The sequence below is a fragment of the Amia ocellicauda genome, chromosome 9 (genome assembly GCF_036373705.1).
Source record: "Amia ocellicauda isolate fAmiCal2 chromosome 9, fAmiCal2.hap1, whole genome shotgun sequence".
NCBI classification, from domain to species: Eukaryota; Metazoa; Chordata; class Actinopteri; order Amiiformes; family Amiidae; genus Amia; species Amia ocellicauda.
In genome coordinates this window covers 16314982-16342218 of record NC_089858.1, presented here as the reverse complement: position 1 = coordinate 16342218, position 27237 = coordinate 16314982, and the positions used below count along the sequence as shown (strand labels likewise).

Below are 27237 nucleotides of genomic sequence, written 5' to 3'. Positions count from 1 at the left end.
CTTGATCAGTAGTTCGTTACAATTTACCGCATTTTTTATTTAAATCTCCAGATGCCGACCTCGTGTTCTTTGACTATTATAATCAATTATTCAGTGTGGCCTCGTTAATATATACCAGACCACCTTAAGCAAATGAAGTGCGGTACTAGTCCCTGAACACGACTGACTGAAGGATAGCACTTTTCCATTACCCTGCGGTACAACAAAAGCAAAAACCCCCGACCCGTTCACTTCGGAGAAGGACACGCCCCCATCACCTGCCCACCGCTGTTTTAAACGTGAGTCGGCCTGTCAAGTTTAGAGTAGCCACGCCCCTTTTCGCGCGTCAACCAAACTTCGGAAATCCCCCAGTGGGCGGGACAGAGTGAATGACAGGTATTCTGTCCAGTGACAGCTTCATGCCAGGGTTGACCGACCAATGGCGGCGGCGCAGAGGCGGGATTTCATAAGGCTGCGTTAGTCGAGCTGGTTCCTCTTGTAAATAATCTAACATTTGCTGAACGCTGCTCTATTTTTAGAAAGCAACACCGTTTCTTGTTTTTCTTCTTTCCCACAAGACTGAACCCAACTGGACGAATGTCAGTTGTGTGAATCATTGTGTTTAGATAAGGTCTTTGACACGCAGACCGGGCTGTGTTGGTGGCGGTTTGGACTCGCTGCATGGCTACGGCAGCTCGATGAAACTGCGCCGGTCGAGAAACAGGTCGCCTGCCTGCCGTCTGTTGAAGTGAAGGTAAGCCAGAGTGAGAGTGCAGAGCAACTGCCAAGCAACTGAACTGTGTTCGCCAATCAAAGAGGGAAATGACCTAAAAACAAGAACAGATGCGGATTATTGTATTATTATTAACCTTCTGTTTTTTGTGACCGGGAAGCTACAGTTATGTCATCACCACCGTCATGATACTAGTAATAATACTGGTGATGCAGTTAGCTAATGCAGTAATAGACTATAACGATGAGCAGCGAGCTGGCAGGCCTGCGGACGCACGACAGTTGTTTTCTGCCTTCGCTGTCATTCGCAGTGGTAGGGCTGTGACGTCACCCTGACCCAGGATGCATGTAGGTGGTCTCGCCAGAACATCCTCAGCGAGCTGGCAATGGCGTCCAGCTGGGTTGTCATGCTTTTCATTGTGTGGTGATGGTGGTGGTGATCACAGTGATTATACACAAGCACAGTGTCGGTGTCCTGGTGCCCTGAACTGCATAATTAATTGATGCAATTATTCTGTCTAATGTCATCAGTGGACTGGGTTGTTTGCGCCACGTCATTTTCATAATGAATAGTATGCTGAAATAGACACCAAACTGTATTCGACCCTGACTCATACATAGTCATATATATTTGTGTGTGTGTGTGTGTAAGACAGGCTTTGTCAACTAATTTTAATTTAACAGACCTGGGACTCTCCTCTCATCACCTCTTGTGGTGCTGTCAAGATTGACATATTAACTATTGGTTGTGCTTTGAGTTGTCATTTCAGCCACAGTGATACAGTATTGTTCAATCCGAGTGATTTTCAGAAGATTTGTTAGTCATTCTGTCACCGGTACACAAAAGGTTACTTGACATTTTGTTATTATGGTAAGTATTATTATTTGACAGAGTTGAGTGGGACACATTTGGTCACTGCTGTCAAAAACAAGAAACTTCTGAGCGAATCTGTCAAATCAGGCCTATGAATAAATACATTTTTTAATTTTAAAGACATCACTTTTGTAGATCACAGAACTTGATATGCTGCCTTGTTTCTTATTTACTTGTTACCCTAATGTGTGGTGTGTGCACACATTTTTTACTTAAGGCCTTTCACATTCAATGCTTTTAAAAAGTAAATGAGAAAAGTGTGCATTGAAATGGGCTGGAGTCATGGCTGGGAGGATTCTCATAGCCCCTGCTGATCCTTCGCCCACCAGTGTTACAGCAGTGGGCCAATAATCAAACGTCTGGTGAATCACTCTGATATTACAAAACTAGTCAAAATGATTGTAGTGAGTACCTATTTCACTGGCCTCATGCCTTTACATGGCACTGCGCTGGCCCAGCGGTGCGGAAAGTTACTGTAACTCAACAGTGTGTTACCCTTCATGCAGTGAAATGGATCCTGGATCCCAGACACACACATCTCTCCCATTCATTGTGAAGGGAGCAGTACACTTTGTGCAAGTGGCTTTCCTAAAACATAGAACGGAGCCGTAGAAGGGTGCTCTGTGTGGGTCCCTGTGGGCTGGTACACCCCTGTGATGTGGTGAATTCTCAGATGGAGCATCACTAGGCAGGGGTTGCTTTGTGAAAATGCCTCACATGGCTCTAAATGTTCAACACAAAGCTCTATTATAACATGGTGAAAGGCACATTCATTGCACTGCAGCAAAATGATCACCAGTCTCCACTGTATCACTCCTCTCTTTCCATCAGTGTAAGGCTCATTCTGGAGGCCGGGCCATCCAATTGCACTGCCTAGGGGAAGCGAGTAGTGTTTAGGAACAGAGTGGCCCAAGTGAAGAGCTAATCCCAACTCTGTATTAAAATGCATTTGATCCAAAGTGAAGCATAAATCCAGCAAGAAAACATTTTTATTTGTCACAAACTAGAAAACAATTTTTTTAAAAACAAAACAATTTTTTCTGTTTCCTGTTTCTCCCAAGAGTCCTCTTGACATACTGCTAGGTCCTAACATAAATACAAAATACAGGCACCACTGCAGTTATTCCCATGAATATATTTGTGAACAAGGATTCAATAGATTTGTTTTACTGAAGGGAAGAGGAGATGAGCAGACAAAGGATGACAACTGTGGTCAGAACTTGTGAAAAGAACGCCTCTCCAGTTGGTTTTCTTGATAACACTGTAATATTTGGATCAGAGTGTGCCTGTCAATACTGCAGGTGCTGCATTCAGCCCTCCTGGCACACTGCAGGTCAGACGCTTGGCATTGCTGTTGATGCCTATGTTTATGACATCCATGATAAAGCACTTTTCTTCATAGAGGATCTTCCTTTACAACTGTAGGGTAATTATCGTGAAATTATATTTTTTCCTCTGCTCTCTCTCTTTTTCTCTTTCTCTTTCTCTTTTGTTCTTGCTGTTTTTACTTTAGCGTCCACTTGCCATACAGTAGTAAATGTTAGGCTACTTGTTGAATCTCACTATAGTTTCCTTGAGGGATGCCACAGGAAATGCAATCTCTGCTTTCCAGGTTTCATGGTCTTTCAGTAGTCAAGCCTCTCAGGTAGCATGCTTTTCTCACAGCTGTGCAGCATGTGTGTGTGCGTGTGCGTGTGTGTGTGTTGGAAGAAGGAGGCGCACAGTGAGATGCTCAATCTGAGAATTTCCCTGAAACTCCTTTAGTATTTCTGTGGCTTCATCACGGGGTTTCTATGGGCAGGGGAAAATCCGTTCTTGATCAACTGATAGCACAGGCCTTGGTTATTTATTGTTTTAGTACTCTACATGTAAATTGAGTTGTTGCATAACAGGCAGAGCCATGATATGAACAGAACTGCCTTAAGTGCTTCCTAATGGATGACCTTTGGATGACAGTAAGGTCACAGCAAAAAAGAAAAAAATGTGTTAAACCCCCAGTGTTAAAAGGCCCAAATGTAAACCACACTTCAGATCCTCCCCTCAGTACAGTTTTTCATACTGTGTGACACAGGCCTGAACAATTATTTTAAGTAGCTGACAGATGAAGTAAGGCTTTGTTTCAGTCCATGTTTGGCTAACAGCGTGACTGCAGTGTGTAGCATAATGCCCCGTAAAGCACCTGGCCTGAGAAAAGGGGATTTATAAGAAAAACAACAACCAAAAGTTATAATCTAATAATTTAGGATCAGGGCAAATACTAAAATGCAAATGATTTTGGTTTGGTCAACAAACAACTGAACAAAAAGACTCACAGTTTTGTTTGTTTGTTTATTTATTTATTTTCTTTATTACACATAATACCTTTTTGAACTTCCTTGTTGGGTGGACACCATACCTTACTACTGTAGATGTTTCACTTTCTTATCACTAAATGCTGTGTGTGATATAGCCCAGCTTTTGTTGGTGACTATGCATCGGGAGGGATTACACTGTTGCTCAGTCTGAGGCAGAGGACCTTGCTTCAGATCAGGCTCCACTGAATTCTTTACACATGTCACATAACCCTGCCTGAGCAGTGCATGTGTGCAGCCAAGCAAAGTCTCGTGCATGGATGATAGTAGATAATGACCTCAGCGTGTTAACCGAAGGAGGAGGTAGCATGCCAAAATCTGTGATCTTTGCAATGGTTAAAGGTTTTGTAAGATTTACCCCAGATAACTCTTTGCTCTGCCTACTGATGTATGGTTTAAAATCCATATGCAGATTAAAGAAGAATGCAAAATATAGGCCAATATCTTAAACTGACCTTTGGCGCCCTCGTTTTTCCACTTCTTTGGTCTAGCAAATGATTTACCATGTATCAATGCGGGATGATGTAGTAGTGCAGTGCTGTAGCTTTGCACTACATGTTCACACCAGAAATGTCTACTCGTAGTTATTTCTTCAAACTATAGTGAGTCATATCCTTTCTTGAAAGATACAAATGACTAAGCCATGACCATCATTTAATCGTTTTTTAATAAGCATGCTTATTTTCTGTACTTATTGACTTGGGGAATCTGACACTGCAAAATAAATCTGCTTTACTGACATTGTTTCAATCGATTTTGCAAAATGAGTCAAGCATTGCAGCAGGCTGTTTCTGTGGTAATGTAACGTTTCACGCTGCTTTTTCTTCTTTCCCTTTTTCCAGGTGTTTGTTGGTAATGAACTCTGCTTAGCACAGATGATGCAAAGAGACCCCAGCGGAAGGATGCCGGAAGGTCAGGGCTTGGTGGGAGGGAGCCCATGACTTGGCAGCCGTTGGTTTCCCAGTTTGGCTTTCGACTTCAACCCGTGTTTTCTACTCAGGAGTTCCCCCGTCTGGACATGCAGAGGCCTCAGCCCTGACTCTTGTCGCCATGAGTTCCGGGCTGTGGAGTCAGGAGAAAACGAGCGGGGGCTTCCGGGATGACCCGCGCTACTACATGGTGGTGCAGGAGTGCGTCCTGGAGAAGCCCCCCCAGAAGTCGCTGAAGATCCCCCGAGGCAGTATCGGACAGACCTGCCCCGAGCGCAACAGTCTGGGCCGCCCGCTGCCCCCCGCCAAGGGCAAGAAGAGCCTGCGCATCCTGGACCAGACCAATGTGGTGCTGAGCTTCGATGAGAAGGACCTGCAGGAGCTGGAGGAGAAGCTGGCCGAGCTCCTGTTTGCCATCACTAACTGCGAGGAGCGCTACTTCCTGTTCCGGGACAAACCCCGTCTGGAAAAGGCCCGCGAGATTGACAGCGGCTCCAAGGTCCGGGTGCAGCTGCGCTCTGGCGAAGAACGGCTGCCCGGCGTAGTCAGGTTCAAGGGGCCGCTCATGCCCGAGAGGGTCCTGTCCGGAATCTGGTTTGGAGTGGAGCTCCTGGTAAGGCTGCGTGGGTTTTATTATTGTCGGTCTGTTTGTAGTCATCATCATTTTTTGGTGGAAGTAGTAGCAGCATTGGGGTGTTGTCTGGAACTGTACCTGGGCACACTTCACAACATTTAAATGCATTAACCCTTAATCGAAAGCGAACTTTTATATTTTCGGGTGTACCCAGGTACACAATGTAGCCGGCAGCAACATCAGTGTGGATTAGTATTGTCAGTACAAGTGTTGAGCTTAAAGTGTTGTAAGTGACTTGAGTCCTTTTAGTCATCTTGCCATTTCTCCTTCATTTGAAACCTTTGATATCCAGTGTCTTATATTACTGGAAGATAAACTGACTTCTACTTTCTCTGTAGCTCCCCACAAAGTCGACAGGAGCTCTCTATACTGTCTCTAGTCAGTGGCTCCTGCCCCACCTCAACCTCAACATCCTCCTTGATATTATCACTGTACTGGGCCGACGTGATGTAATACACCTTACTGATAACCGCCGTCTAGTGTCAAACGGTCTCTACACATCTTTCCAGTGATTGGTGGGGGTCTGAGTCCGAATGTTTTTCCTACTGCTAGGCTTCGGACAGAAGTCAGTGAAGAACCATAGCTCATTGTTTTCATTTCCCCCTACACTGGCCTACTTTATTAATTTGTCTTCGTTAAGCTCTCGAGTGTGCACTGTATTGCGTGGACAAGTGTGGCGTGGGCAGAAACAGTAGCAGGCTTGTTTGATGAGGGTGCGGAAAATGCACTGACCTTCAGCAGCAAAACTTCCACCAGGACATACTGTTCAGTGTGTGTGTGTGTATGTGTGAATGTGTGTACGTGCCTGTGTGTATCTACCATGTGTGAGTGTGCTTGCGTGTGTTTGCATGTCTATATAGTGTGAATGTGGATACATGAATGTGTATATTCATGTGAGGATGTGTGTTTGTTCACCCTGGGTGTTGTAAGCGGTGCCTGAGCTGCTCTGTCCCTCTCCCCTGCAGGAGGAGGGCCGTGGCCAGGGCTTTACCGAGGGCTCGTACCAGGGCCAGCAGCTGTTCCGCTGCCAGGATGAGTGCGGGGTCTTCGTGGCTCTGGACAAGCTGGAACTGTGGGAGGATGAGGAGGAGCAGGATGTGGATCTGGAGAGTGACCACGTGGGCCTAGTTGACCCCCGCGACGCAGACTTCCCGCCTCTGGAGCTCAACTCGCGCGTGCTGGTGCAGCTGAGGGACGGCACGGAGCATGGCACTGTCATCTTCTGTGACCTGCTGCCTGGCAACGAGAGCCTGGGGTACTATGTGGGCGTGGACATGGTGAGCGGGCCGCTGTTGCTACGGTTTTGTTTTCTGTTTTCTAGGACAGCACTGGGAAGCGCACAATGCTACCTATCCACATTCCTCCCCAGGCACATGCTAACACACTGTACCCTGTCCCTCCACCCTGCGTTGCTTGGGGGTATAGGCCCATCTTCAGGCTATACTTTTGGTGCCATGCAGCCACTGTCCCACACACTCCTGGGCACCACACAGTGCCAGTGTTGGCACCCGAGAAGAGCCTGCTGGGAAAGCTCTGGGCCACATCAGTAACATTTATTGTTGATCATGCTTTTTGGACAAAAGCGCTATACACGAGTGTGTGCAGGATGTGGTAATGAAATATGCACATCCTTCAAAATGGCCTTCTTAATAAGGAAATAAAATTATATTTAATTCTCTGTGTACTAAGCAGCCGGGACATGATTGGTTGATGTTCACAAAACACAAGGAGACCAAACAAGTGCATGATTGTTACTAAAACTGCACAGCCCAGATGTTTTTGCTAGATGCATTGGACGGCCAACCTGTCCCTCAGAAACAAGGATCCAAGACAACATCTGGAAATGATACACAGGCCTTTTTCTGGTTTACAAGAACCTAGTTTTATTTGACTCTAGCTGGATTCAGATGAAAGAAAATAGGGGAGGAGATGTGGGGGGGGGATCAAGTCAAAAATTAGTTTTAACGGCATCTGGCTTCTAGATGTGCTGCAGTGGCTGTAGCCAGGAACAAAATGCTGTCTGGCTGTGTGTGAGGTTGACAGGGGTCTGTGTAGGGCAGAGTCTCACAAACGGATACAAGCAGGCAGCGGGGAGTCAGCAGAGGAACAGATGTTTAGGTTGTAGAGCTGATGAGGAACACAGTGGAGTGGAGAGCACCGTCCTGTAAAGCAGTGAGAGCCCGAACTGTCCTCCGTGCTGCACTAGGATAGCTTTCTCCCACTCTCATTAGAGGAGAGACTGGGAAAGAATGGAAAAAACAAAAGCATATGTATATATATACTTCTAAGGAGAGAAAAATAATAGAAAAATAAAAAGAACAGAACTCTGTCACTGGGTGGAGTGGATGAGGTCAGAGCTGAAAATACACAGGCCGGACAATAAGTGCACGTTTGGGAGATAATGACACCCTGCAGCAGTAATAACGCGAGGTGTTGTGCTCTTGCAGGACAAGCCCATCGGCGACTGGGATGGTGTCTTCGACAGCAAGCTGCTGTGTAACTTTGCCAGCGAGGAGCACACTCGCCTTGTTCCCATCGGCGATGTAATGCCAGGTCAGTATACCATCCTCTGCCATTGTTCCTTTACGCGCTACCTTAAACATGCAGGTTATTCTGTGCTGTCAGCCAGGCCAAGGAGCTTGTTGATGTTGTTGTATGAATGGTCTGCACTGTCAGCTGGTCAGCGGCCGTCCTGCCAGAGAAAAGCTCCATTGTCCAGTCGCTTGTTGTTGTTTTCCAGCCTAGAACTTTTGCTACATTGTCCTTCCATTTATGGATTAGTTCTTCTGTGTTTTGACAGGTATGCTCAGGGTGCATGTTATGTAGAAAGGATCCAAATGAAATAGCAGGCTTTTGTGTTTGTTTTTTTAAGCACACTTATAAACTTGTTCTGAAAGTTTAAGAATTACAGACAAGCAGATTCTTCTAATGTCTTTGTTTAAAGTGCATGCAGTGAACTTTTGAAATGGAAGGATTTTTTTTGTACTGATTTGTTTTGTTTCAGATAAATTATATGTGGCGAATGATATATATCTCCCTAAAGCCAAGAACTGAAGGATGGGAGACCATTACATGCATTTATTTTATACTGTAAGAGAATTAAACATGCTCAAACGAGCAATAATAACAACAACAAAAGCAGTGAGGATACAGGGGAGTCTGCGAGGGCTGCTGTGATCTGTGGGTTGAGCAGTGTTTCTTTGTGGATGGTTACAGAGTTCTCCATGCAGGAACAGAGGCTTCCGCAACGCAGCTGTGTGCCAAGAGGCAGCAGCAGCAGCGGTGGAGACAAGTCCATTTCCACCCAGAACAAGCCAAAGACCAAAGGTACAGAGAGAGGGGAAGCGGCAGGGACTGGGGTGTTCACTCGCTCGGTGGCGTTAGGCTATGCAGAGCGGCCCGGCATGCTGTGTGGGTTTAGTTTGAGACGCAGTGCCCAGCCAGACCGTCTGAGGAAATGTTGGGAGGCATGAGTAAGCAAGGCAGAAGGCATGACGCAATCCTGGCCTTGCCTCCTGAGGATGCGTCCATGCAGGATCCTAACCTGCGCCGCTGAGAACAAAAAGCTCTTCTTTTCTTCTGCACAAAGACGTGGCCATGAAGCCCTCCTCCTTCACAGCTTAGGTCATGCTTGTCTGCTATAAGGTGGCCTGCATGCATATATGTGGGAATATGAACTGATGCATAGATTTAAGTTCCACACAGGCATCAGCAGAAGCCACTCTGAGCATGTCTTCTGCCCCTGGATCCATGTGGCCATCTAGTGGTGGTTTTGAGTAAATTACCTGATGGTTAGAGATTCATTCAGGAGGCATGTGTTTTTAAATAGGCAGAAAGGGGGGGGGGGATTACTCCTTGTAAGTATCGACAAGAGTGTTTTGTTAACAAGCTTGATAGTATCTTCAGCTTCTTTTCAGTCTAACTGGTATGCAAGCATGGGGCCTTAACGTGTGACTTCAATGTGGAGAGGAGAAAAAAATAGTTTCTACTCCTACTCCTCCTCCTCCTCCTCCTCCTCCTCCTCCTCCTCCTCCTCCTCCTCCTCTCTCTCTTCTGGCTTAGCCTGACTCTGTATGCTGCCCTGGCATGTGCTGCTATTGCTGGCTGCGCTCGTTTGCTTGGGTCCATAAAGCCTCTCCGTGCCCCAGTGCAACAGAAACACGGCCCTGCGAGGAGCACCGCCGGGGAGGTGTCGGGGGTGTTGCAAGACCGAGCTGTTACTCTCGATTATGTAAAGCACATTGCCAGAATTGAGCAATGCATACTATAAAGGAAAAATATGAATGTGCCCAATCTTAGAAGTGTGTCTGTCTGTCCTTTTTTTTTTTTTTTTTTTTTTTCTGCTTGTTCTTGTGTCACGCTCTTAGATGTACAAAGCTCAGCTCTTTGTCTCCCTCGTCAGTGTCATTCAATCAGTGCACACTGTTGCAAAACAACAACCATATAAACAAATGCATGCTTGTCTTGAAGGAAAGATTAAATGATTTTCGCTCATCACTCTGCACAATCAAGAGATATGCACTATTGTGTTAGTGAAGTCTGTGTTTCTTCATTATATTTAACATGCATTACAGTATTGTAGAAGGAGGTTACGGTTTTGTGCTTAAACACAAGTCGCCTTTGAAGAGTGAGACATTTGAAATGAAAACATGAAATACTGGAATATCTACATATATATACTTGAACTCCTGACTGAAGAATCATAATGGGCACAGCCCCCAACTCTGATCCATTCAGATCTAAAAGAGTCTTCTGGTTTACTTTTTTTTTTTTTTTTTTACATCTATATTTATTTATTTATTTATCATTGAACTTTGTCGTCTGCAGGATTAGGTCCCCAGAGTGGAAATAGAAGCAGGTCTGAGTTTTATTACACTTTAAATGGCAGCTCTGTTGACCAACCACCACAGTCAAAATCTAAAAGCACGTGGTACATTGACGAAGGTAATGCAGGCGGTTGGGCGGGGAACTCTGGGACAAGTCATCTTGATATCAGGGTCCACTGTTACACACCATATCATGTACACTGGCATTTTGGATCTAATTTATTTAGGTAAATTATATATGGATTCTTCAGATTTCTCTTACAGTAAATGTATGTAAAAAATATATTAAAATATTAACAAAATAATGCTATCATCTATTGCTTTTACCAGTGTCTTTGGACAGGCTTGCACTGGAATTGTGACAATCTATTCCGAGTGATGCAACGCACACCCCTGATAACAAGATCCTTTGTTGAGAGTTCTGTTCCATTCTCCTATCCGGCCCTTCATACGCATGTGTGCATGTCTGCACTGTATCAGATCGCCAGAGGCTTTTAATCATGCTCGTAGAGCACCCTTTTATTCCACATGAAATGGCTGATGTCTGCTGAGCACTGAGCTGAAGCATTGGGTTTAGCACTGGCTATTGGACTCCAGTAGTTAATTTGCCTTTGCAGTTACCATGTTCTTAAAGTGGTATTGCATGGGAAACTATATTGTATTAATTATAATATAAAAAATGATATTTGCAATTTCTGAATATCCATTATACCTAAGGATAAAAACTTAGTGTTGACCAGCTTTGTTTCCTTTCTTCTTCTTCTTCTCTTGCATTCTTTATTCATGATGTATTAAAATTTCACCTGATTCAGTTACTTGTTTATTGACTTTGCATGTACCGGCCTGTGACAGCCTGTTCTATTCAGCATGGTGCATTGTTAAAAGCCTTATTATGTGCTGTGTGTAAAGAGCAGCAGTGTGAACTCTGACCTGGCTGATACAGTCGCTGTGTGGATGGAGGCAGTCCCTGAATGTGATGTCTGCGTACTAATCCTACAGTGTTGTCTACAGCAGTGGTTCTTAATCCTGGTCCTGGGAACCCAATGTCCTGCTGGTTTTTGTTCTCTCAGTTCCTTAATTGAACTTATAATTGGCCTAATCAGAATTTTAAACCATTAGAAATTTCAGGTTAAATATAAAAATATATAAGTCAGCCAAATTCTCAATCATTTTCCAAGTCAAATAAAGCAAATTATTAGTTCAATTAAGGTTTCAGTTAATTAACTGAGGGTTCAGTTGGATGCAAAACCAGCAGGACAGTGGATCCCCAGGACCAGGATTGGGAACCACTGGTCTAAAGTATAGCTGGGGTATGTGCTGGTATTGGAAAAGGTTTTGGTTCCGGTGTCTGACTGTGAAGGTGACTGAGGAAGGTCAGGGCCCTGCTGATGTGGCCCAGGTCCTATTGCCTTCCCAGCAGGCACTGCTTGGGTGCATGCTGTCGCTGTGCGGTGTCTGGGAGCATTTGTGGGACAGTGGCTGCATGTCACTGCAGGGAGAGCCTGCTGGAGCATGGAGATGGGCCTACACCCCCGTCTACTGCAGGGCAGGGGGCAGTGCGTTAGCGTGTGCCTGGGAAGGCCTGTGGATAGGTAGCATAGTGTGCTTCCCAATGCTGTCCTTGTACCAAGTGCACATCTGTCCAAAAAGCAGAATAAGAATCCCAGGAGCTTTGAAACTCAAGATGTTTAAGTATTTCAGGGAGTTGAATATTTTGGAGACGTGTTTTCCATCTGTGATTATTGTGCCACACTGTTAGTGTGCGGGCTGTGAAAAACACTCTGACCACTGCCTCCCCCATCTCCACACATGCTCTGGCCTGGCCCAGTCTGTTCCCGTTCCGGAGAACCCTGTGCTTGTGTGGGCCCTTGGTAATTGTCCGTCTCCTTCTTTTGATATATTTTGTTTTGTTGATGTCAGATCTGCATCAGTATTATTGAAATTGTTCATGTTTCACAATGAATGTCCCTGTAAGACAGGGAAGTTCTCTGAAATCATGCAATCGAAAAGCAATTGTCCTGTATACAGTTAGGTTAATTTTACTGGAGAAGTAAATGGAGAAGTAAAAAAGGCAAACAAACCAATAAAGAAAAAAACACGGGAAAAATGAACAACCACACCTAATCAAGTGGCTGGTCTGTAGAGTCATATGTAATTGAATGTCTTTTAGAATTAAATACTTTTTAGCTCTGACAAAAACCACCAGGTAACACCCTGCTTGACAACTCTTTTGAGGAGCAGCCTGTTCTGAAGGAAAACTAAAATACAAATCTGTATGAAGAAATACTCCAGTTCTATTGGCAATCCTTCCCCTTCCTACAATACTAAAAATATAACCATGAATATGAGCCTGTGGCATTTCTGATTATGGCCAGATAGCAGACAATATGTTTTAATTGATTAGAGAAGTTGAATACTTTTAAAATGACATATTTGCCATGTGTTTATTTATGTATTTTCTTTTTCACACATCAATACAGTGCTTGTGCTATGACATGTAAATAGACTTTAATGTTTTGATGATGTTTATATTGATAAAACACACTTGCTCCAAGCCTTTCAGAGTTGAGCTTTGAAAAGTGTCTGTTTTTGTCTTCCTGTTTCCTGTTGATGGCAACCACAGTCGGGGAGGACCCTGCCAAATCGCTCACGGACACGCCGCCAGATTTCAACCAATCGTCTCCTCCCTCTCGGGCTCCACCCACCCCAACACTGTCCAATGATAACAAGTTCCACTCGCTGCCCTACAACCTGACCAAGAAGAGCGGGCCCAATGGCAGCATGAGTCACAGCCCGCTGTCGCTGTCCGTTCAGTCAGTCATGGTGGACCTCCATGAGCCGCTCCCCCTCTCCACACCCCCCCGCAACCAGTACGGCCTGGAGGTGGGCTCCCTGGTGGAGGTGGAGGTGAAGGAGAACCCGCCCCTGTGTGGGGTGATCCGCTGGGTGGGGACGCCCCCTGGGCTGACTGAGCCCCTCGCTGGGCTGGAGCTGGTGAGTACAGCTCGAGAGGCAGGACTGCGCTGCTACAACACCACTCTTCTGTTGTCCATTGTCAAAACCAAGGGCTTTTGTAGTTCTCTGTCTAGTTTACATTTGGCTCGACAGAAACTCCACTGTAGTGCTCAGAGATGAAGGGGAGTCCCATATGGCGGAGTGGTCTGGAAGATTACAGATGGGGGTGCTGTGGCGAGGAGCTGCTTATACTCACAGTTTCGCTGTCTTTCAGGAGGAGGAGTGTGCCGGCTGCACAGATGGCACCTTCAAGGGCACCCGCTACTTCACCTGTCCGGCCAAGAAAGCGCTCTTTGTCAAGCTGAAGTGTTGCCGGCCGGACTCCCGCTTCCCCTCACTGCACCACTCCTCCAACCCCATCGAACGCTGCAACTCCATAGGTAAACCGGCCACCAGCCACCGCAGCCACCGTGCACCTGCCATTCAGAGTCCCAGGGCTGGACCGGGGCCTTTCCACTACGCCAGATTACACAACCGCAAAGATCAGGAATGTGTGATGAAATTTGTCTATGAGCTGTGCCTTACAGCGTTCGCTTGTCTGCTCTGTAGGTGTGTTGATTATTGCTGGGCTGTGCTCTGGATTATCTCTTGGTAGTGCCGAGTTTGTATATATGTGTGTGTGTGTGTGTATATATATATATATATATATATATATATATATATATACACACACATACAGTACTGTACAAAAGTTTTAGGCAGGTGTGGAAAAAATGCTGTAAAGTAAAAATGCTTTCAAAAATAGACATGTTAATAGATTATATTGATCAATTAACTAAATGCAAAGTGAGTGAACAGAAGAAAAATCTACATCAAATCAATATTTGGTGTGACCACCCTTTGCCCAAAACAGCATCAATTCTTCTAGGTAGACTTGCACACAGTTTTTGAAGGAACTCGACAGGTAGGTTGGCCCAAACATCTTGGAGAACTAACCACAGTTCTTCTGTGGGGGCCAAACCATCACTTCCAGGGCTCCTTTTTCTTATTTACTCTAGTTCTTAATGACTTCATTGTATGTGTGGGGTCATGGTCATGCTGCAGAATACATTTGGGGCCAATCAGATGCCTCCCTGATGGTATTGCATGATGGATAAGTATCTGCCTGTACTTCTCAACATTGAGGAGACCATTAATTCTGACCAAATCCACAACTCCATTTGCAGAATTGCAGCCCCAAACTTGTAAGGAACCTCCACCATGCTTCACTCTTGCCTGCAGACACTCATTCGTGTACCGCTCTCCAGCCCTTCGAACAAACTGCCTTCTGCTACAGCCAAATATTTCACATTTTGACTCCTCAGTCAAGAGCACCTGCTGCCATTTTTCTGCACCCCAGTTCCTGTGTTTTCATGCATAGTTGAATCTCTTGGCCTTGTTGCCACGTCGGACCAGACTTCTCCGGACAGTAGATGGGTGTACCAGGGTCCCACTGTCTTCTGCCAATTCTGAGCTGATGGCACTGCTGGACATCTTCCAATTGCGAAGGGAAGTAAGCACGATGTGTCTTTCATCTGCTGCAGTAAGTTTCCTTGTCTGACCACTGTATCTACGGTCCTCAGCGTTGCCCATTTCTTTGTGCTTCTTCAGAAGAGCTTGGACAGCACATCTGGAAACCCCTGTCTGCCTTGAAATGTCTACCTGGGAGAGACCTTGCTGATGCAGTAGAACTACCTTGTGTCTTGTTGCTGTGCTCAGTCTTGCCATGGTGTTTGACTTTTGACAGTAAATTGTCTTCAGCAACCTCACCTTGTTAGCTGAGTTTGGCTGTTCGTCATCCAGTTTTATTCCTCCTACACAGCTGTTTCTGTTTCAGTTAATGATTGTGTTTCAACCTACATATTGAATTGATGATCATTAGCACCTGTCTGTTATAATTTAATCATACACCTGACTCTATGCCTACAAAATCCCTGACTTTGTTCAAGTGCACCTAGAAGAATTGATGCTGTTTTGAAGGCAAAGGGTGGTCACACCAAATATGGGTTTGATGTAGATTTTTCTTCTGTTCACTTTCTTTGCATTTAGTTAACTGATAATTATAGTCTATTAACATGTCTATTTTTGAAAGCATTCTTACTTTATATCATTTTTTCACACCTGCCTGAAACTTTTGCACAGTACTGTATACAGTTATATCCATAAATATTTGGACAGTGACACAATTGTCATCCTTTTGGCTCTGTATGCCACCCAAATGGATTTGAAAGGAAACAAGATTTAAGTGTAGACTTACATCTTTAATATGAGGGTAGTTACATCCAAATTGGGTGAACGGTGTAGGAATTACACCCATTTTTATATGTGGTCCCCCCAAGTTTAGGGGCTCAGAAGTATTTGGACAAACTAACATAATCATTAATTAAATTGTGAGTTTCAATACTTGGTTGCAAATCCTTTGTAGTCAATGACTGCCTGAAGTCTGGCACCCATGCTGGGTTTCTTCCCTGGTGATGCTCTGCCAGGCCTGTACTGCAGCTGTCTTTAGTTCCTGCTTGTTCTTGGGGCATTTTGCCTTCAGTTTTGCCTTAGAAATCAAAACAAACCAATCAGAGAGATAGCAAACATTAGGTGTTGCCAAATCAACTATTTGGTACATTCTTAAAAGAGAGAACGCACTGAGGAGCTGAGGAACACAAAAAGGCCCGGAAGAACAACTGTGGTGGATGACAGAATAATTATTTCCCTGGTGAAGAAAAACCCCTTCACAACAGTTGGCCAGATGAAGAACACCCTCCAGGAGGTAGGTGTATCTGTGTCAAAGTCAACAATCAAGAGAGGTCTTCACCAGAGTAAATACAGAGGGTTTACCACAAGATGGAAACAGGAAACAGGAAGACCAGATTAGAGTTTGCCAAAAATCATCTATAGAACCCTGTACAGTTCTGGAACAGCATCCTATGGACAGATGAGACAAAGATCAGCTTGTAGCAGAATGATGGGAAGAGAAGAGTATGGAGAAGGGAAGGAACTGATCATGATCCGAAGTATACCACCTCATCTGTGAAGCATGGTGGAGGTAGTGTTATGGCATGGGCAAGTATGGCTGCCAAGGGAACTGGTTCCTTGTATTTATTGATGATGTGTCTGCTGACAAAAGCAGCAGGATGAATTCTGAAGTATTTAGGTCTATATTATCTGCTCAGATTCAGCCAAATGCTTCAAAACTCATTGGACGGCGCTTCACAGTACAGATGGACAATGACCTGAAGCATACTGCGAAAGCAACCCAAGACTTTTTTAAGGTGAAGAAGTGGAATGTTCTGCAATGGCCAAGTCAGTCACCTGATCTGAATTCAATTGAACATGTATTTCACTTGCAGAATGCAAAACTGAAGGCAAAACACCCCAAGAACAAGCAGGAAGTAAAGACAGCTCCAGTATATACAGACGTGCTCAAATTTGTTGGTACCCTTACAGGTCATTGAAATAATGCTTCATTCCTCCTGAAAAGTGATGAAATTAAAAGCTATTGCATCATGTATACTTGCATGCCTTTGGTATGTCATAGAATAAAGCAAAGAAGCTGTGAAAAGAGATGAATTATTGCTCATTCTACAAAGATATTCTAAAATGGCCTGGACACATTTGTTGGTACTCCTTAGAAAAGATCATAAATAATTGGATAATAGTGATATTCCAAACTAATTAGTTTCTTTAATTAGTATCATACATGTCTCCAATCTTGTAATCAGTCATTCAGCCTATTTAAATGGAGGAAAGTAGTCACTGTGCTGTTTGGTATCATTGTGTGCCGTACTGCCTAGTGTCAGAAAGCTCTGTCTCAGTCACAGGTCATGGGTCTAGAGGTCTTCACGGGTCCACCCGAACCCGAGGACCCGGAACCCGACCCGGGACCCGACCCGGGACCCGTACGAGTTCGGGTCCATATTTTAAATGGTCAGTCCGGCTCAGGTCCCATTCTTGTACTTCGGGTCCCGGGTCTGTTTAACGTTGTGTGTATTACCCGAGTGACACAATGACTTTACCAATTGACGATTGGCTCTTTTATTTAGAAGGCGGGACTTATTCCACCATATCGGTGGTTGACAGATGACGTAAACCGAAGTGCATTATTGGCGTTGGCGTGATTTTTTAGATATCGTGGTTGGACTTTGTTTGCTTTGTAAATCTAAAATCTATGGCAGACACGTCTCAGAGAACACAGATCACAGCAAATAAGTAATGCTAACATCAGCGGTCTTGGCACTGAACGAGCAGTCGTTATTATAGTTCAAAAGGGCAAACAGTGGAAGATATCTTATTATGTGAGAAACAAAAAAAACTGCAAAGCTTCAAAGTCGCATTTGTCATCCGCCACCGTGACAGCAAGTGGACTTTTGAAGCTGAAATAATGAGTGGATTATACGCGCTTTCAATCAGTGAGAGAGGAACAACATGGATATTATTTTACAAACTTTCTTGGCAAGGAGGACGGACTGTATCCGTCACGGTCAGGTACAGGAGAGAAGCTACTAACGTTACATTAGGTAAGACACAAAGTTTTAGTTTCACAACTTGTAAATTAACTTGTTAATAGCGATTATCTGTGGGATCTGTGCTGATCGGGTTCAATCGGGTCTGTGTATCCTGGCCGGGTCCGTGTCCAGATTTCAAATAATAGACGGGTCTGGGTCGGTTCCAGATAGCACATTTCTGGGTCTCTTTGGGTTCGGGCACACATTTTTGGACCCGTGAAGACCTCTACATGGGTCCTCCAACAGGATAATGACCCAAAACACACAGCTAAAAGCACCCAACAATGGATAAGAACAAAACATTGGACTGTTCTGAAGTGGCGTTCTATGAGTCCTGATCTAAATCCTATCGAACATCTATGGAAAGAGCTGAAACTTGCAGTCTAGAGAAGGCACCCATCAAATCTGAGACAGCTGGAGCAGTTTGCTCAGGAGGAGTCGGCCAAACTACCTGTTAACAGGTGCAGAAGTCTCATTGAGAGCTACAGAAAACATTTGATTGCAGTGATTGCCTCTAAAGGTTGTGCAACAAAATATTAGGTTGAGGGTCCCATCATTTTTGTCCATGCCATTTTCATTTGTTTTATTATTTTACAATATTATGTTGAAAAACAAAATCAAAAGCAAAGTCTGATTTCTATTAAATATGGAATAAACAATGTTGGATGCCAATTACTTTTGTCAGTTTCAAGTTATTTCAGAGGAAATTGTGCAGTTTTATGTGGAGGGGTAACAACAAATTTGAGCATGTCTATATATACAGACACAGCCTGTATCAGAACTGTGCCTGGTGTGAAAGAGCAGTGCCGCCAGCCCACAGACAGTGTGAGTGCAGAGGTGGGGGTGTGTGTGTGTGTGTGTGTTGGGGGGGATTCTTTCTGTGAAGACGGAAAGGCTGTGCTGAGTTTCTGTGCTTTCCCTCCACAGCATTCGGGGGGTATCTGAGTGAAGTGGTGCAGGAGAACACACCCCCCCGCACAGAGAATGATGGGCTGGAGGTCATGATGGGCAAGAAGAAGGGCATCCAGGGCCACTACAACTCCTGCTACCTAGACTCCACGCTCTTCTGGTGAGCCTGGCAAAAGTGGGCCAAGGTGCAGCTTAGCCAAGGGCAATGAGTTCGACACAGTGTGGGGATGACCACTCTCATTCACCTGGCAGCCATAGCCATATAAGCATGGGGTCAAGTTAATGCATTATTAAATTACTTAATTAGTCAATTAATTAATCACAAATGGAAAATTGACTCCTGCCCCCCCCCCACCACCAAAGGGACCAGTCCCAGGCCATGCTTCCAATGGGAAGCCCTGCTGTGGGTCATCATTCAGAGCAATCGTTATGTGAATGTCGTTAGGGCTTTGCTATCTGTGAATTGATTGCACTTAATCAATAATCATGTTAATCAGGAATTGATAAGAGGCTCAGCGTGCATATTGACCTCTCTAGAGGGTGCTGCAGTAGTGTTGAGCTTGTGGGAGGCTAGGGCTTGGCTGTGTATGCACACACACGCACACATACTCGCACAACCTCACAGGGAAGGTCTGCTGCAGCTCCCAGAGCGCTCTCCCTGATCACCTGCTGGTGTCGCCCCCCGCAGCCTATTTGCCTTCAGCTCGGTTCTGGACACTGTGCTGCTGAGGCCGCGGGCCAAAACTGATGTGGAGTATTACAGAGAGACCCAGGAGCTGCTGCGCACCGAGATCGTCAACCCCCTGCGCATGTGAGTGTCACACCTGGGCACCGCCAGGCGCTCGCAAAACCTGCCCTTCCCCTCTGAACACTCCTCCACGCCAGACTAAGACTTCACTGGCCTGGCTACTACATTCATTCAGTGTGTTCTTTCTATTTTTCCTACTATTTAAATTATTATTAGTAACAATAATATTTTTTCAAAACATTGTTTTGCTTTCTAAATGTGCAATATTGTTTAAAGTGGCATGGGGGCAACCCTGGACTGTCAGGATTCTGAGTAAGGTCAGACCAATGTCATCCATGGCTTTAGTCATCCAAAATAAAATCCCAAACCCACACCATTGATCCCTCTGGTGTGAGGTCACTTAACTCTAAGCTCTAAATCGAAATGTTCTAGTAGTATTTTTCTATTGCATTATATTGTATTGTATACTGTATACATTGTTTTTATATATACACACACATATATAAAAAAACAACAACAACAACTATACACTATATGTACTGTTGGTCCTAGTAATTCATGTTTATTATAGTTCAGATTGACATAGCATTTATGCATCATTGTGTGATTACACTGGGATAAAGGCATCACCCATATGCCTGTGTATTTGTTGACTGTACTAACTGTTGTGCATGGCCACTGTGTGCCGGCGTTCCTCCCGTCCTCAGACACGGTTACGTGTGCGCAACCAAGGTGATGAAGCTCCGCAGGATCCTGGAGAAAGTGGAGGCAGCATCTGGCTTCACCTCCGAAGAGAAAGGTGTGTAGTGCCTGTGCCCGTTTTGTGCTCAAGGAAATTTTGCTTTTCCAGATTTATTTTGTCAATTTTTTTAAATATATAAATTATTAAAAACACCTATGTTTCTGGTCTCTTGCGCAGATCCGGAGGAGTTTCTCAATATTTTGTTCCATCACATTCTGAGAGTCGACCCGCTGCTGAAACTGAGGTAGGCCTCTGTAGTGTGTCTCCCTCGTGCTCATCTTAGAGGTGTTGGGCACGGTCATAGGTCAGTACAAATATACTGGGTTACAATGACTTCATTGGAACATAAAAAAACAAGAAGCAGGACTTTCATACAGACACAGACTTACACACAGAAACGCACACTAGCATGCAGATTCACACATGCATACATGCACTGGTCGGTGCCAAGAGATGTGAATGCCCACGCTCCCCTGTGCTCTTTGCTGTGTGTAGGTCAGCAGGCCAGAAGGTGCAGGACTGCTACTTTTACCAGATCTTCATGGACAAGAATGAGAAGGTGGGCGTTCCCACGAGCCAGCAGCTGCTTGAGTGGTCCTTCATCACCAGTGATCTCAAATTCGCAGAGGTACGGAAGTGGGCTTCCCTCGCTGTGAGCCGTTCACATACAGTCTTGCTTGATTTCACAGTTCAGCAATCAGAGACGGTGCAAATGTTATTTTGTGTTTAATTGTAATTTCCGCATCCAGACCCCTTCCTGATTTTTAAGAATATTCTGTTGGCTCCTCTCCAGGCTCCATGCTGCCTTATCATTCAGATGCCTCGGTTTGGGAAAGACTTCAAGATGTTCAACAAAATTTTCCCGTCCCTAGATCTAGACATCACGGATTTACTTGAAGACAGTGAGTATGAACCTCCCATCCACACAGGTGTGCTCTGGGTGTGTCCACGTGGGCCTGCCTGGCAGCCTGGCCGATGCCCGGTGGCTGTGGTGATGGTGGCGTGGCCGTGGTGTGACGGGGGCGCTCTTGTCTTTGCAGCTCCCCGCGAGTGCCGGATCTGCGGGGGCCTGGCCTTCTTCGAGTGCCGGGAGTGCTACGAGGATGCCGATATCACCGCCGGCAAGATCAAGCAGTTCTGTGAGAAGTGCAACACACAGGTGAGTGCAACACTCGAACACCGCCCACCTGAGGTGTATATCCGTTCTTATGGATACAATATAACCGCGTCAAACAGTCCTGTGTGGCGCCTCTTAAGGGTTCCCCTGCATTCTTTCATGATAGATGTGAAACACTGAGGTTTGTACCGAGCCTGTAATTTGAACAGTGTGCACCACTTCCTTTTGGGAGAAATGCCACTGCTGCAGGAAAACCCAGAATTACTATAGGGTTAACTTTTTATAACCAGGTTGTAATAACAGGGATGTCCACTAGGTGGCAACATATCATAAGAAATTCTTTTTTTTTTGTGGTAATCTGTAAGATTCTGTTTTTGTTACAAATCACTTCAATTGAGCAACTGTATGTTTGTTTATTAAAGTGATTTCAGCCAGTTAAGCGCATTGTCAATTCAGAGCTCTGTAACTTGAACTTAAGAAGGATATAATAAACAACAAATAGTTTGCCAAACTTCACGTACAGCACCTTCAGTGATCCACTTGTGCACTAGACCATGTTGGTATATTCTCCTGCTGTAAGCCTGGTGAGGTTTTATTAATGCTGTTTTTCTTAAAGTACTGCTTAATTAAGATTTAACTCCCACTTCAGTCTCAAGTGTCAGTCAGTCAGTCAGTCGATGCTCCCAGAGAACCCAGATCTGCTTAGTCCCACAGTAGTCTTGTGCAGCTCTAGCTGGGGCTTCTGACCGCCTGCCTCTCTGTGCCCTGACAGGTGCACCTCCACCCCAAGAGGAAGCCGCACCGGCAGGGCAAGCTGTCCGTGCCCAAGGAGCTACAGGAGAGCGGCTGGCGCCAGGGCGGCTTCCCCCGGCAGAGGATGGAGCTGTTTGCGGTGCTGTGCATCGAGACCAGTCACTATGTGGCCTTCGTCAAGTACGGTGCAGCGGACTCGGCCTGGCTGTTCTTCGACAGCATGGCTGACCGTGATGGTAAGACCGTGTCTGTGTGTGTGTCAGGCAGAGACTATTGCAACTGTGCAATTTATATTTATATTATATTTAATGATCTGAATTAATGTCCACTATGTATAATAATCTCTCCTCTCTCCTCTCTCCTCTCTCTCTCTCTCTGCCAGGGGGTCAGAATGGCTTTAACATCCCCCAGGTGACACCCTGCCCAGAGGTGGGCGCGTACCTGAAGATGAGCCCTGAGGAGCTCCACGCTCTCGACCCCAAGAGCATCCAGGGCTTTGCGCGCCGGCTGCTCTGTGACGCCTACATGTGCATGTATCAGAGCCCCACCATGAGCCTGTACAAGTAGAGCACACTGCTTCTGGGCCAACACCCAGGAAACCTGCCCTCGCTTCCAGGGGGGTCAAAGTCACGGACCGCACAAGCGCTTGCAAGTGCTTCCGCCCAACATGGCGCAATAGACTACGCAAAGACAAAAGAGAAACTCAAAACGCCGCATATTGCCCTGCGCATCCTGCTCCACTGGTGTTTCTTGTCTGTATCAGTGTTGAACTGCTGAAAACTCAACCCGTAGAATTTGTCAGATATGAGCAGCGTGTGTGTGGGAGCATAGGCAAGCGGCTTTCCTGCTGACAGCTGTGTGTACAGCAGAGCCCCAGAGCGGGAGCGACAGAGGGCAAGCGGTGGGTTTGTTGGGGTTGACCACATTTCTTGAACACAAATGACCTAAAGGGAGATTAAAGTCCTGTCTGCCGGTGTGTTGGTTTAAAGGTGTTCGTTGGTTAGTTTTTGGAAGCGGAAGGCCCATAAACAACGACTAATAAATAACCGTAAAATAATCCTTTGTATTGTCTAACGCCAGCAGAAGGCAGTGTGGTGCTGTCCAGGTGTGGCACATCTGTCTGGCCAGCCAGCAGTGGGTGCTGTTTTTAAAATGTGGAGTCATTGGAAATGGCAGCTTGGCTAGAGGAGCAGGCGCACTCTGTGTTTGTGTCGACTGTCCTGTTCAGAACAACAATAGGGAACAGTAAATTAAATTAATCTAGTAAGATACTATTGAGAGAAATAGCATCACTAATAGGAACATACATGAGGGTAGATTTTGTTACAAATTACCCCCACACGTATATAATTTATTTACTGTGTACAAGAGTAACTCCATCCAGCCTGGAAAGGTGAAAAATAAAACTTACTAAAGCCTTCAGACTGCAGTCATGGGAACTTACACCAGACTAGTCTCAATGTCTGATTCTTACTTGTTCAGTGCCTGTACACTAACATCGATGGTGATTCTATAGGACCATGGGAACCATCTGTTCTCTATTAGACTGCAGTTTGATCGGTACCGGAAGGTTTGGACGAGATCTGAGAAACTGAAAAGGGTTTATCTGAGAGCTGCGGTTCTGCTTTACCCGTTCTCTGTCTCGCAGAGGAATATGTCCATTCACAGACACGGCTCCACGAGAGACTAGTTGCAGTGCAGCAGATACGCAGTTTAAAATGACTTTTGGCAATAAAATGGTTACCGTGGCACTAACATCACAATCAAATTAAGGACGTAACAATAACATTATATTAAGGGAATCGATGTAAACAAGTAAACAACTCGGGCCAAAGTATGAGGCTTAATTAATGTGCTGGAATATAATTATACAGAGTGCATTCTTCCTTGATAAATACCGTCTTAAACTACACTGAAGTGGAGGGTGATTCTCAGCAGAGCGTATAGCGCCAAAAACAGGAAATGCCTCTTGGTGTTTGTGATTATTTGCCACATTTTAAAGTTGACTTCTGGAGCCTCAAACCCCTTTTTTTTCTGTGAAACGCAGTCGCACACAGAAACCCACAGTAGCCCAAGTGCTGGCCGATAATGGTAGATATAAATCATTTTTTGACAGTGAAGTTAAGACTGTTTGTTTTTCGCTGCTTACAATGTAGTTTCACGGGGACTTTCCTTTTAGCGCCGATTAGTTCTGAGTAAGGGTATGAAGAGGAGTGCAATCAGTCATTTATGCCTGAGCTCTGTTCTAGGCCTTATGAAGTAATGCGGAGGTCTGCACGGGGTTTATTGTTGCGGGGTTTAAGCAAGCAGTTTAGAGCGGGGAAAATAAACAGGCCTCCGACGGAACACCAATAACTGTGAATCGCATTAGTGTGGTTTTCTTTCTTTTGTTTTTTGTTTTGTTTAAATACTGAAAAATAAAATAAAGTTGGATTGAAGTTGTGTGTAGAAGGCGTGTGGTGGCGGTGCGAATGGAGCAGAGATGGCCGTCCCCGGGCTCGAATCACCCCCCACCCCGAGCCCCTGCTTCCTCCAGCGTGATGTCATTGTGTAAACCAGTTTATTACTGTGCAAAGAACTGTGTAGCATCGTGTTCCTCACCTGTAAATACAGCCAACGGACTGTGGTCTCACAGCATCTGGAGAGGACACAGAGGCATGCGTCTTGTATATCTGTACAAAAACAAAAATAATAAATAAATAACAAAACACACAAAAATAGATTGTGCCTTGTTAATTTCCATGTCTCCTGCTGCTCCGTCCTGGTGAATGTTGACTTAAGTAAAGCTCCATTTTTGAAAGATAAATATTTCTGATGCTCGTCGCACAGCCTGGAGACACCTGCCTGAACGCTGCTCTGAGACCTGACAGGCTTGACAGCGCTCTCCCAGGTATCTCTGTTCTTTCCCAACTCCAGGCTAAAGCGGTGGCCGGCAAACCTGTCACACCCGATACGTCTCATTAGCATAGAGTCACTGCAGGAGAGAGGAGTAAAAAACCACTTGCTAATTCTGCCCTTTGACCCCTGAGAACCTCAAGAGCCAGTGCGGTAGGAGGACAGATGGGCTTCCCCCAGAGGCAGGGTGATAAGCGCCTGGAAGTCCATGAGATATCAATCAGGAGCTCGACTCGTGGAAAGTTCATGCTGGTAAACATTAAAAGTTTTTTTTTTGTTATCTTTTTAATCCTTTATAAGTACATCAGATCTTAATTGTAGTCGGCTGTGATTGGTGGTAACATGAAACGACGACAAATGCGAGGGTATAAATCAGGTTCTCAACCCTGGGGTCGTGACCTCATTGGGGGGGGGCACCATAAAGAAATGAGCTCACAATGTAAGGGTGATTTTTGTTTATCATGTGTTTTTTGTTGTTGTTCTTGTAAATATAAAACAAGTTCAAATGTTTTTTAATTGAAAGTATAAACAGCATTAACATGCATTGTAGTGCAATATCTATGATTAACACATCGATCTTGTCTCTGAAGCTGTTTAGGGTTGGAGAAAAATGTGCCGGTGTTTAAATGGGTTCTGGCCCAGTGAAAGGTTGGGATGCCCTGGTAGAAAAGCGGACACGTGCTGCTGGTTCACTTGGCAGCAGTGCCCAGGGGACCCGGTGCTGCTGATCAGAGTATCCCCAGGACCTGTGTGTTTGCCCATAACGATTCCGGAGGTGAATGCACAACACAACTGCTAATTTAACAATTCACACATGCACACAAGTGGCTCGCCGTAATGTAACCAATATAACACGTCAGGAGCTGCGATTGGTTTTCAGCAATTAGTACACCGAGTGAGTTCTCCCCCTAATGTGGCGCTTTACACACCGCAGTCAATGGCCTTTTATATTTCCGCAGGCATTCAACTAAACTCAAAACAAAGGCGTCTATTGACTTGGAGGTGCTGTGTGTAAATGTGTGGAGGGCCCTTTCTTATGGCAGTTCAGCGCCAGCGAACAAAAGCCTGGACATGCCGTTCCAGCACACACACCACACGACAGCGCTCCCTCACCGGAGGAACTTGTTTTAGACCCACAGCCTTCACAGCTACTGCTCCCCACACCCCCCACCAGAGTGCCGGAGAGGAGGGATGGCAGACTCAGTAAATAAATATGAAATGAATCCTCATAATTCATACTCACAAATAATATTTTTTGTAAGAACACCGCAAAAATTAATACCAACAGAAAGCTTGCTGTGTTGTTTTCGTGTGATTTATATCTAATGAAATTATCCCAGTTGTTCTCCAGCGTTATTTAAAACACGAACGTCATGAAAGCATTACCCCATCACTGAATCACTTTTACAGACTTATAAACACAAATATAAAATGTATTTTTAGAGCTGCATTACTCCATTATTGCTGTAAATAATCATGCATGCACACCCCTACCTCCTCCCTTTATATCATAAATAAATATAAAATGATTTTGCATTATTGATCAGGGATTCTCAGCTTGGGTCCAGGATATTTGATCCAGCCCTGCATCCCAAGACCTCGTTTTGAAATGGACACTGCTTTACATACCCAAGGCCTCGTCTGTACTGAAGTCTAGGGTGTGATACATTTGCAGACACACAGAACAGCAGTGTAGGGTGGCGAACGTCAGTCATATAGAAGCACGAGACTGCTGTGGCTCCCCAAGGACGGTAGCTGTCAGGCCCTGGAGTAAACAATCGGAGAAGTCCCCTAGCACAGCTTTAGCACTTTTAGGTACAAGGCTCTGTAACCCTGCCTTTCCCAGCTCCGGCAGTGACAGTGTGGGTGGCAGGGTCACAGCCTGTCATGGTTGTGGGTTTGGTGGGGGGGAGAGAATTGGGCAGGCATGCATGTTTATTTACAGCAATAATAGAGTAATGCCAGCTCTTAAAACAACAACAAGGAAAACATGTTTCATAATTCCCCAGTTGGGATCTATAATGCGAAACCCAGCGGAATACAGAATTATTCACAAATACTAAAATGTGTCCATCAGCTCCAGATGGGAAATCCTGTTCTTACAGGAGTTTAATTCATAATTATATGTTTATTGTTTATTTATTTTAATCAATGCTTCACTGACTCTGGTGATCTTTGGTACAAACAGACACATTCTGAACAAGTCTGTCTGTCGAACTATGGCATAGTCATTCAAATTCAATTAAACCTGTGCG

At 45.0% G+C, this 27237-nt stretch overlaps 1 protein-coding gene across 3 annotated transcripts; it reads left to right on the top strand.

Moving 5' to 3' along the window:
• Window positions 1–442: 442 nt before the first annotated feature.
• On the top strand, window positions 443–23516 carry cyld (cylindromatosis (turban tumor syndrome)). Of its 3 annotated transcripts, XM_066713445.1 has the most exons (17): window positions 443–733; window positions 4779–5478; window positions 6465–6776; window positions 7947–8052; window positions 8716–8826; window positions 10327–10443; window positions 12949–13319; window positions 13555–13720; window positions 18746–18887; window positions 19416–19538; window positions 20183–20274; window positions 20395–20461; window positions 20713–20845; window positions 21011–21119; window positions 21258–21376; window positions 22107–22323; window positions 22470–23516. In XM_066713445.1, the coding sequence occupies exons 2-17, from the start codon at window positions 4987–4989 to the stop codon at window positions 22652–22654; spliced, it is 2862 nt and encodes a 953-aa protein (XP_066569542.1). In that variant the 5' UTR covers window positions 443–733; window positions 4779–4986; the 3' UTR covers window positions 22655–23516. The 3 variants fall into 3 exon arrangements, with proteins under 3 accessions (XP_066569542.1, XP_066569543.1, XP_066569544.1); XM_066713446.1 differs by lacking the exon at window positions 10327–10443 and having other exon boundaries at window positions 444–733; XM_066713447.1 differs by lacking the exons at window positions 8716–8826; window positions 10327–10443 and having other exon boundaries at window positions 444–733.
• Window positions 23517–27237: the final 3721 nt, after the last annotated feature.

What these genes read in the sequence shown, in the direction of transcription:
- cyld (XM_066713445.1), top strand. Translation starts at nt 4,987, where the DNA reads ATGAGTTCCGGGCTGTGGAGTCAGGAGAAAACGAGCGGGGGCTTCCGG. An exon ending in CATCGGCGATGTAATGCCAG is followed by an intron (nt 8,053 to 8,715) that starts GTCAGTATACCA and finishes GGATGGTTACAG; the next exon opens with AGTTCTCCATGCAGGAACAG. An exon ending in CAGCATGGCTGACCGTGATG is followed by an intron (nt 22,324 to 22,469) that starts GTAAGACCGTGT and finishes TCTCTCTGCCAG; the next exon opens with GGGGTCAGAATGGCTTTAAC.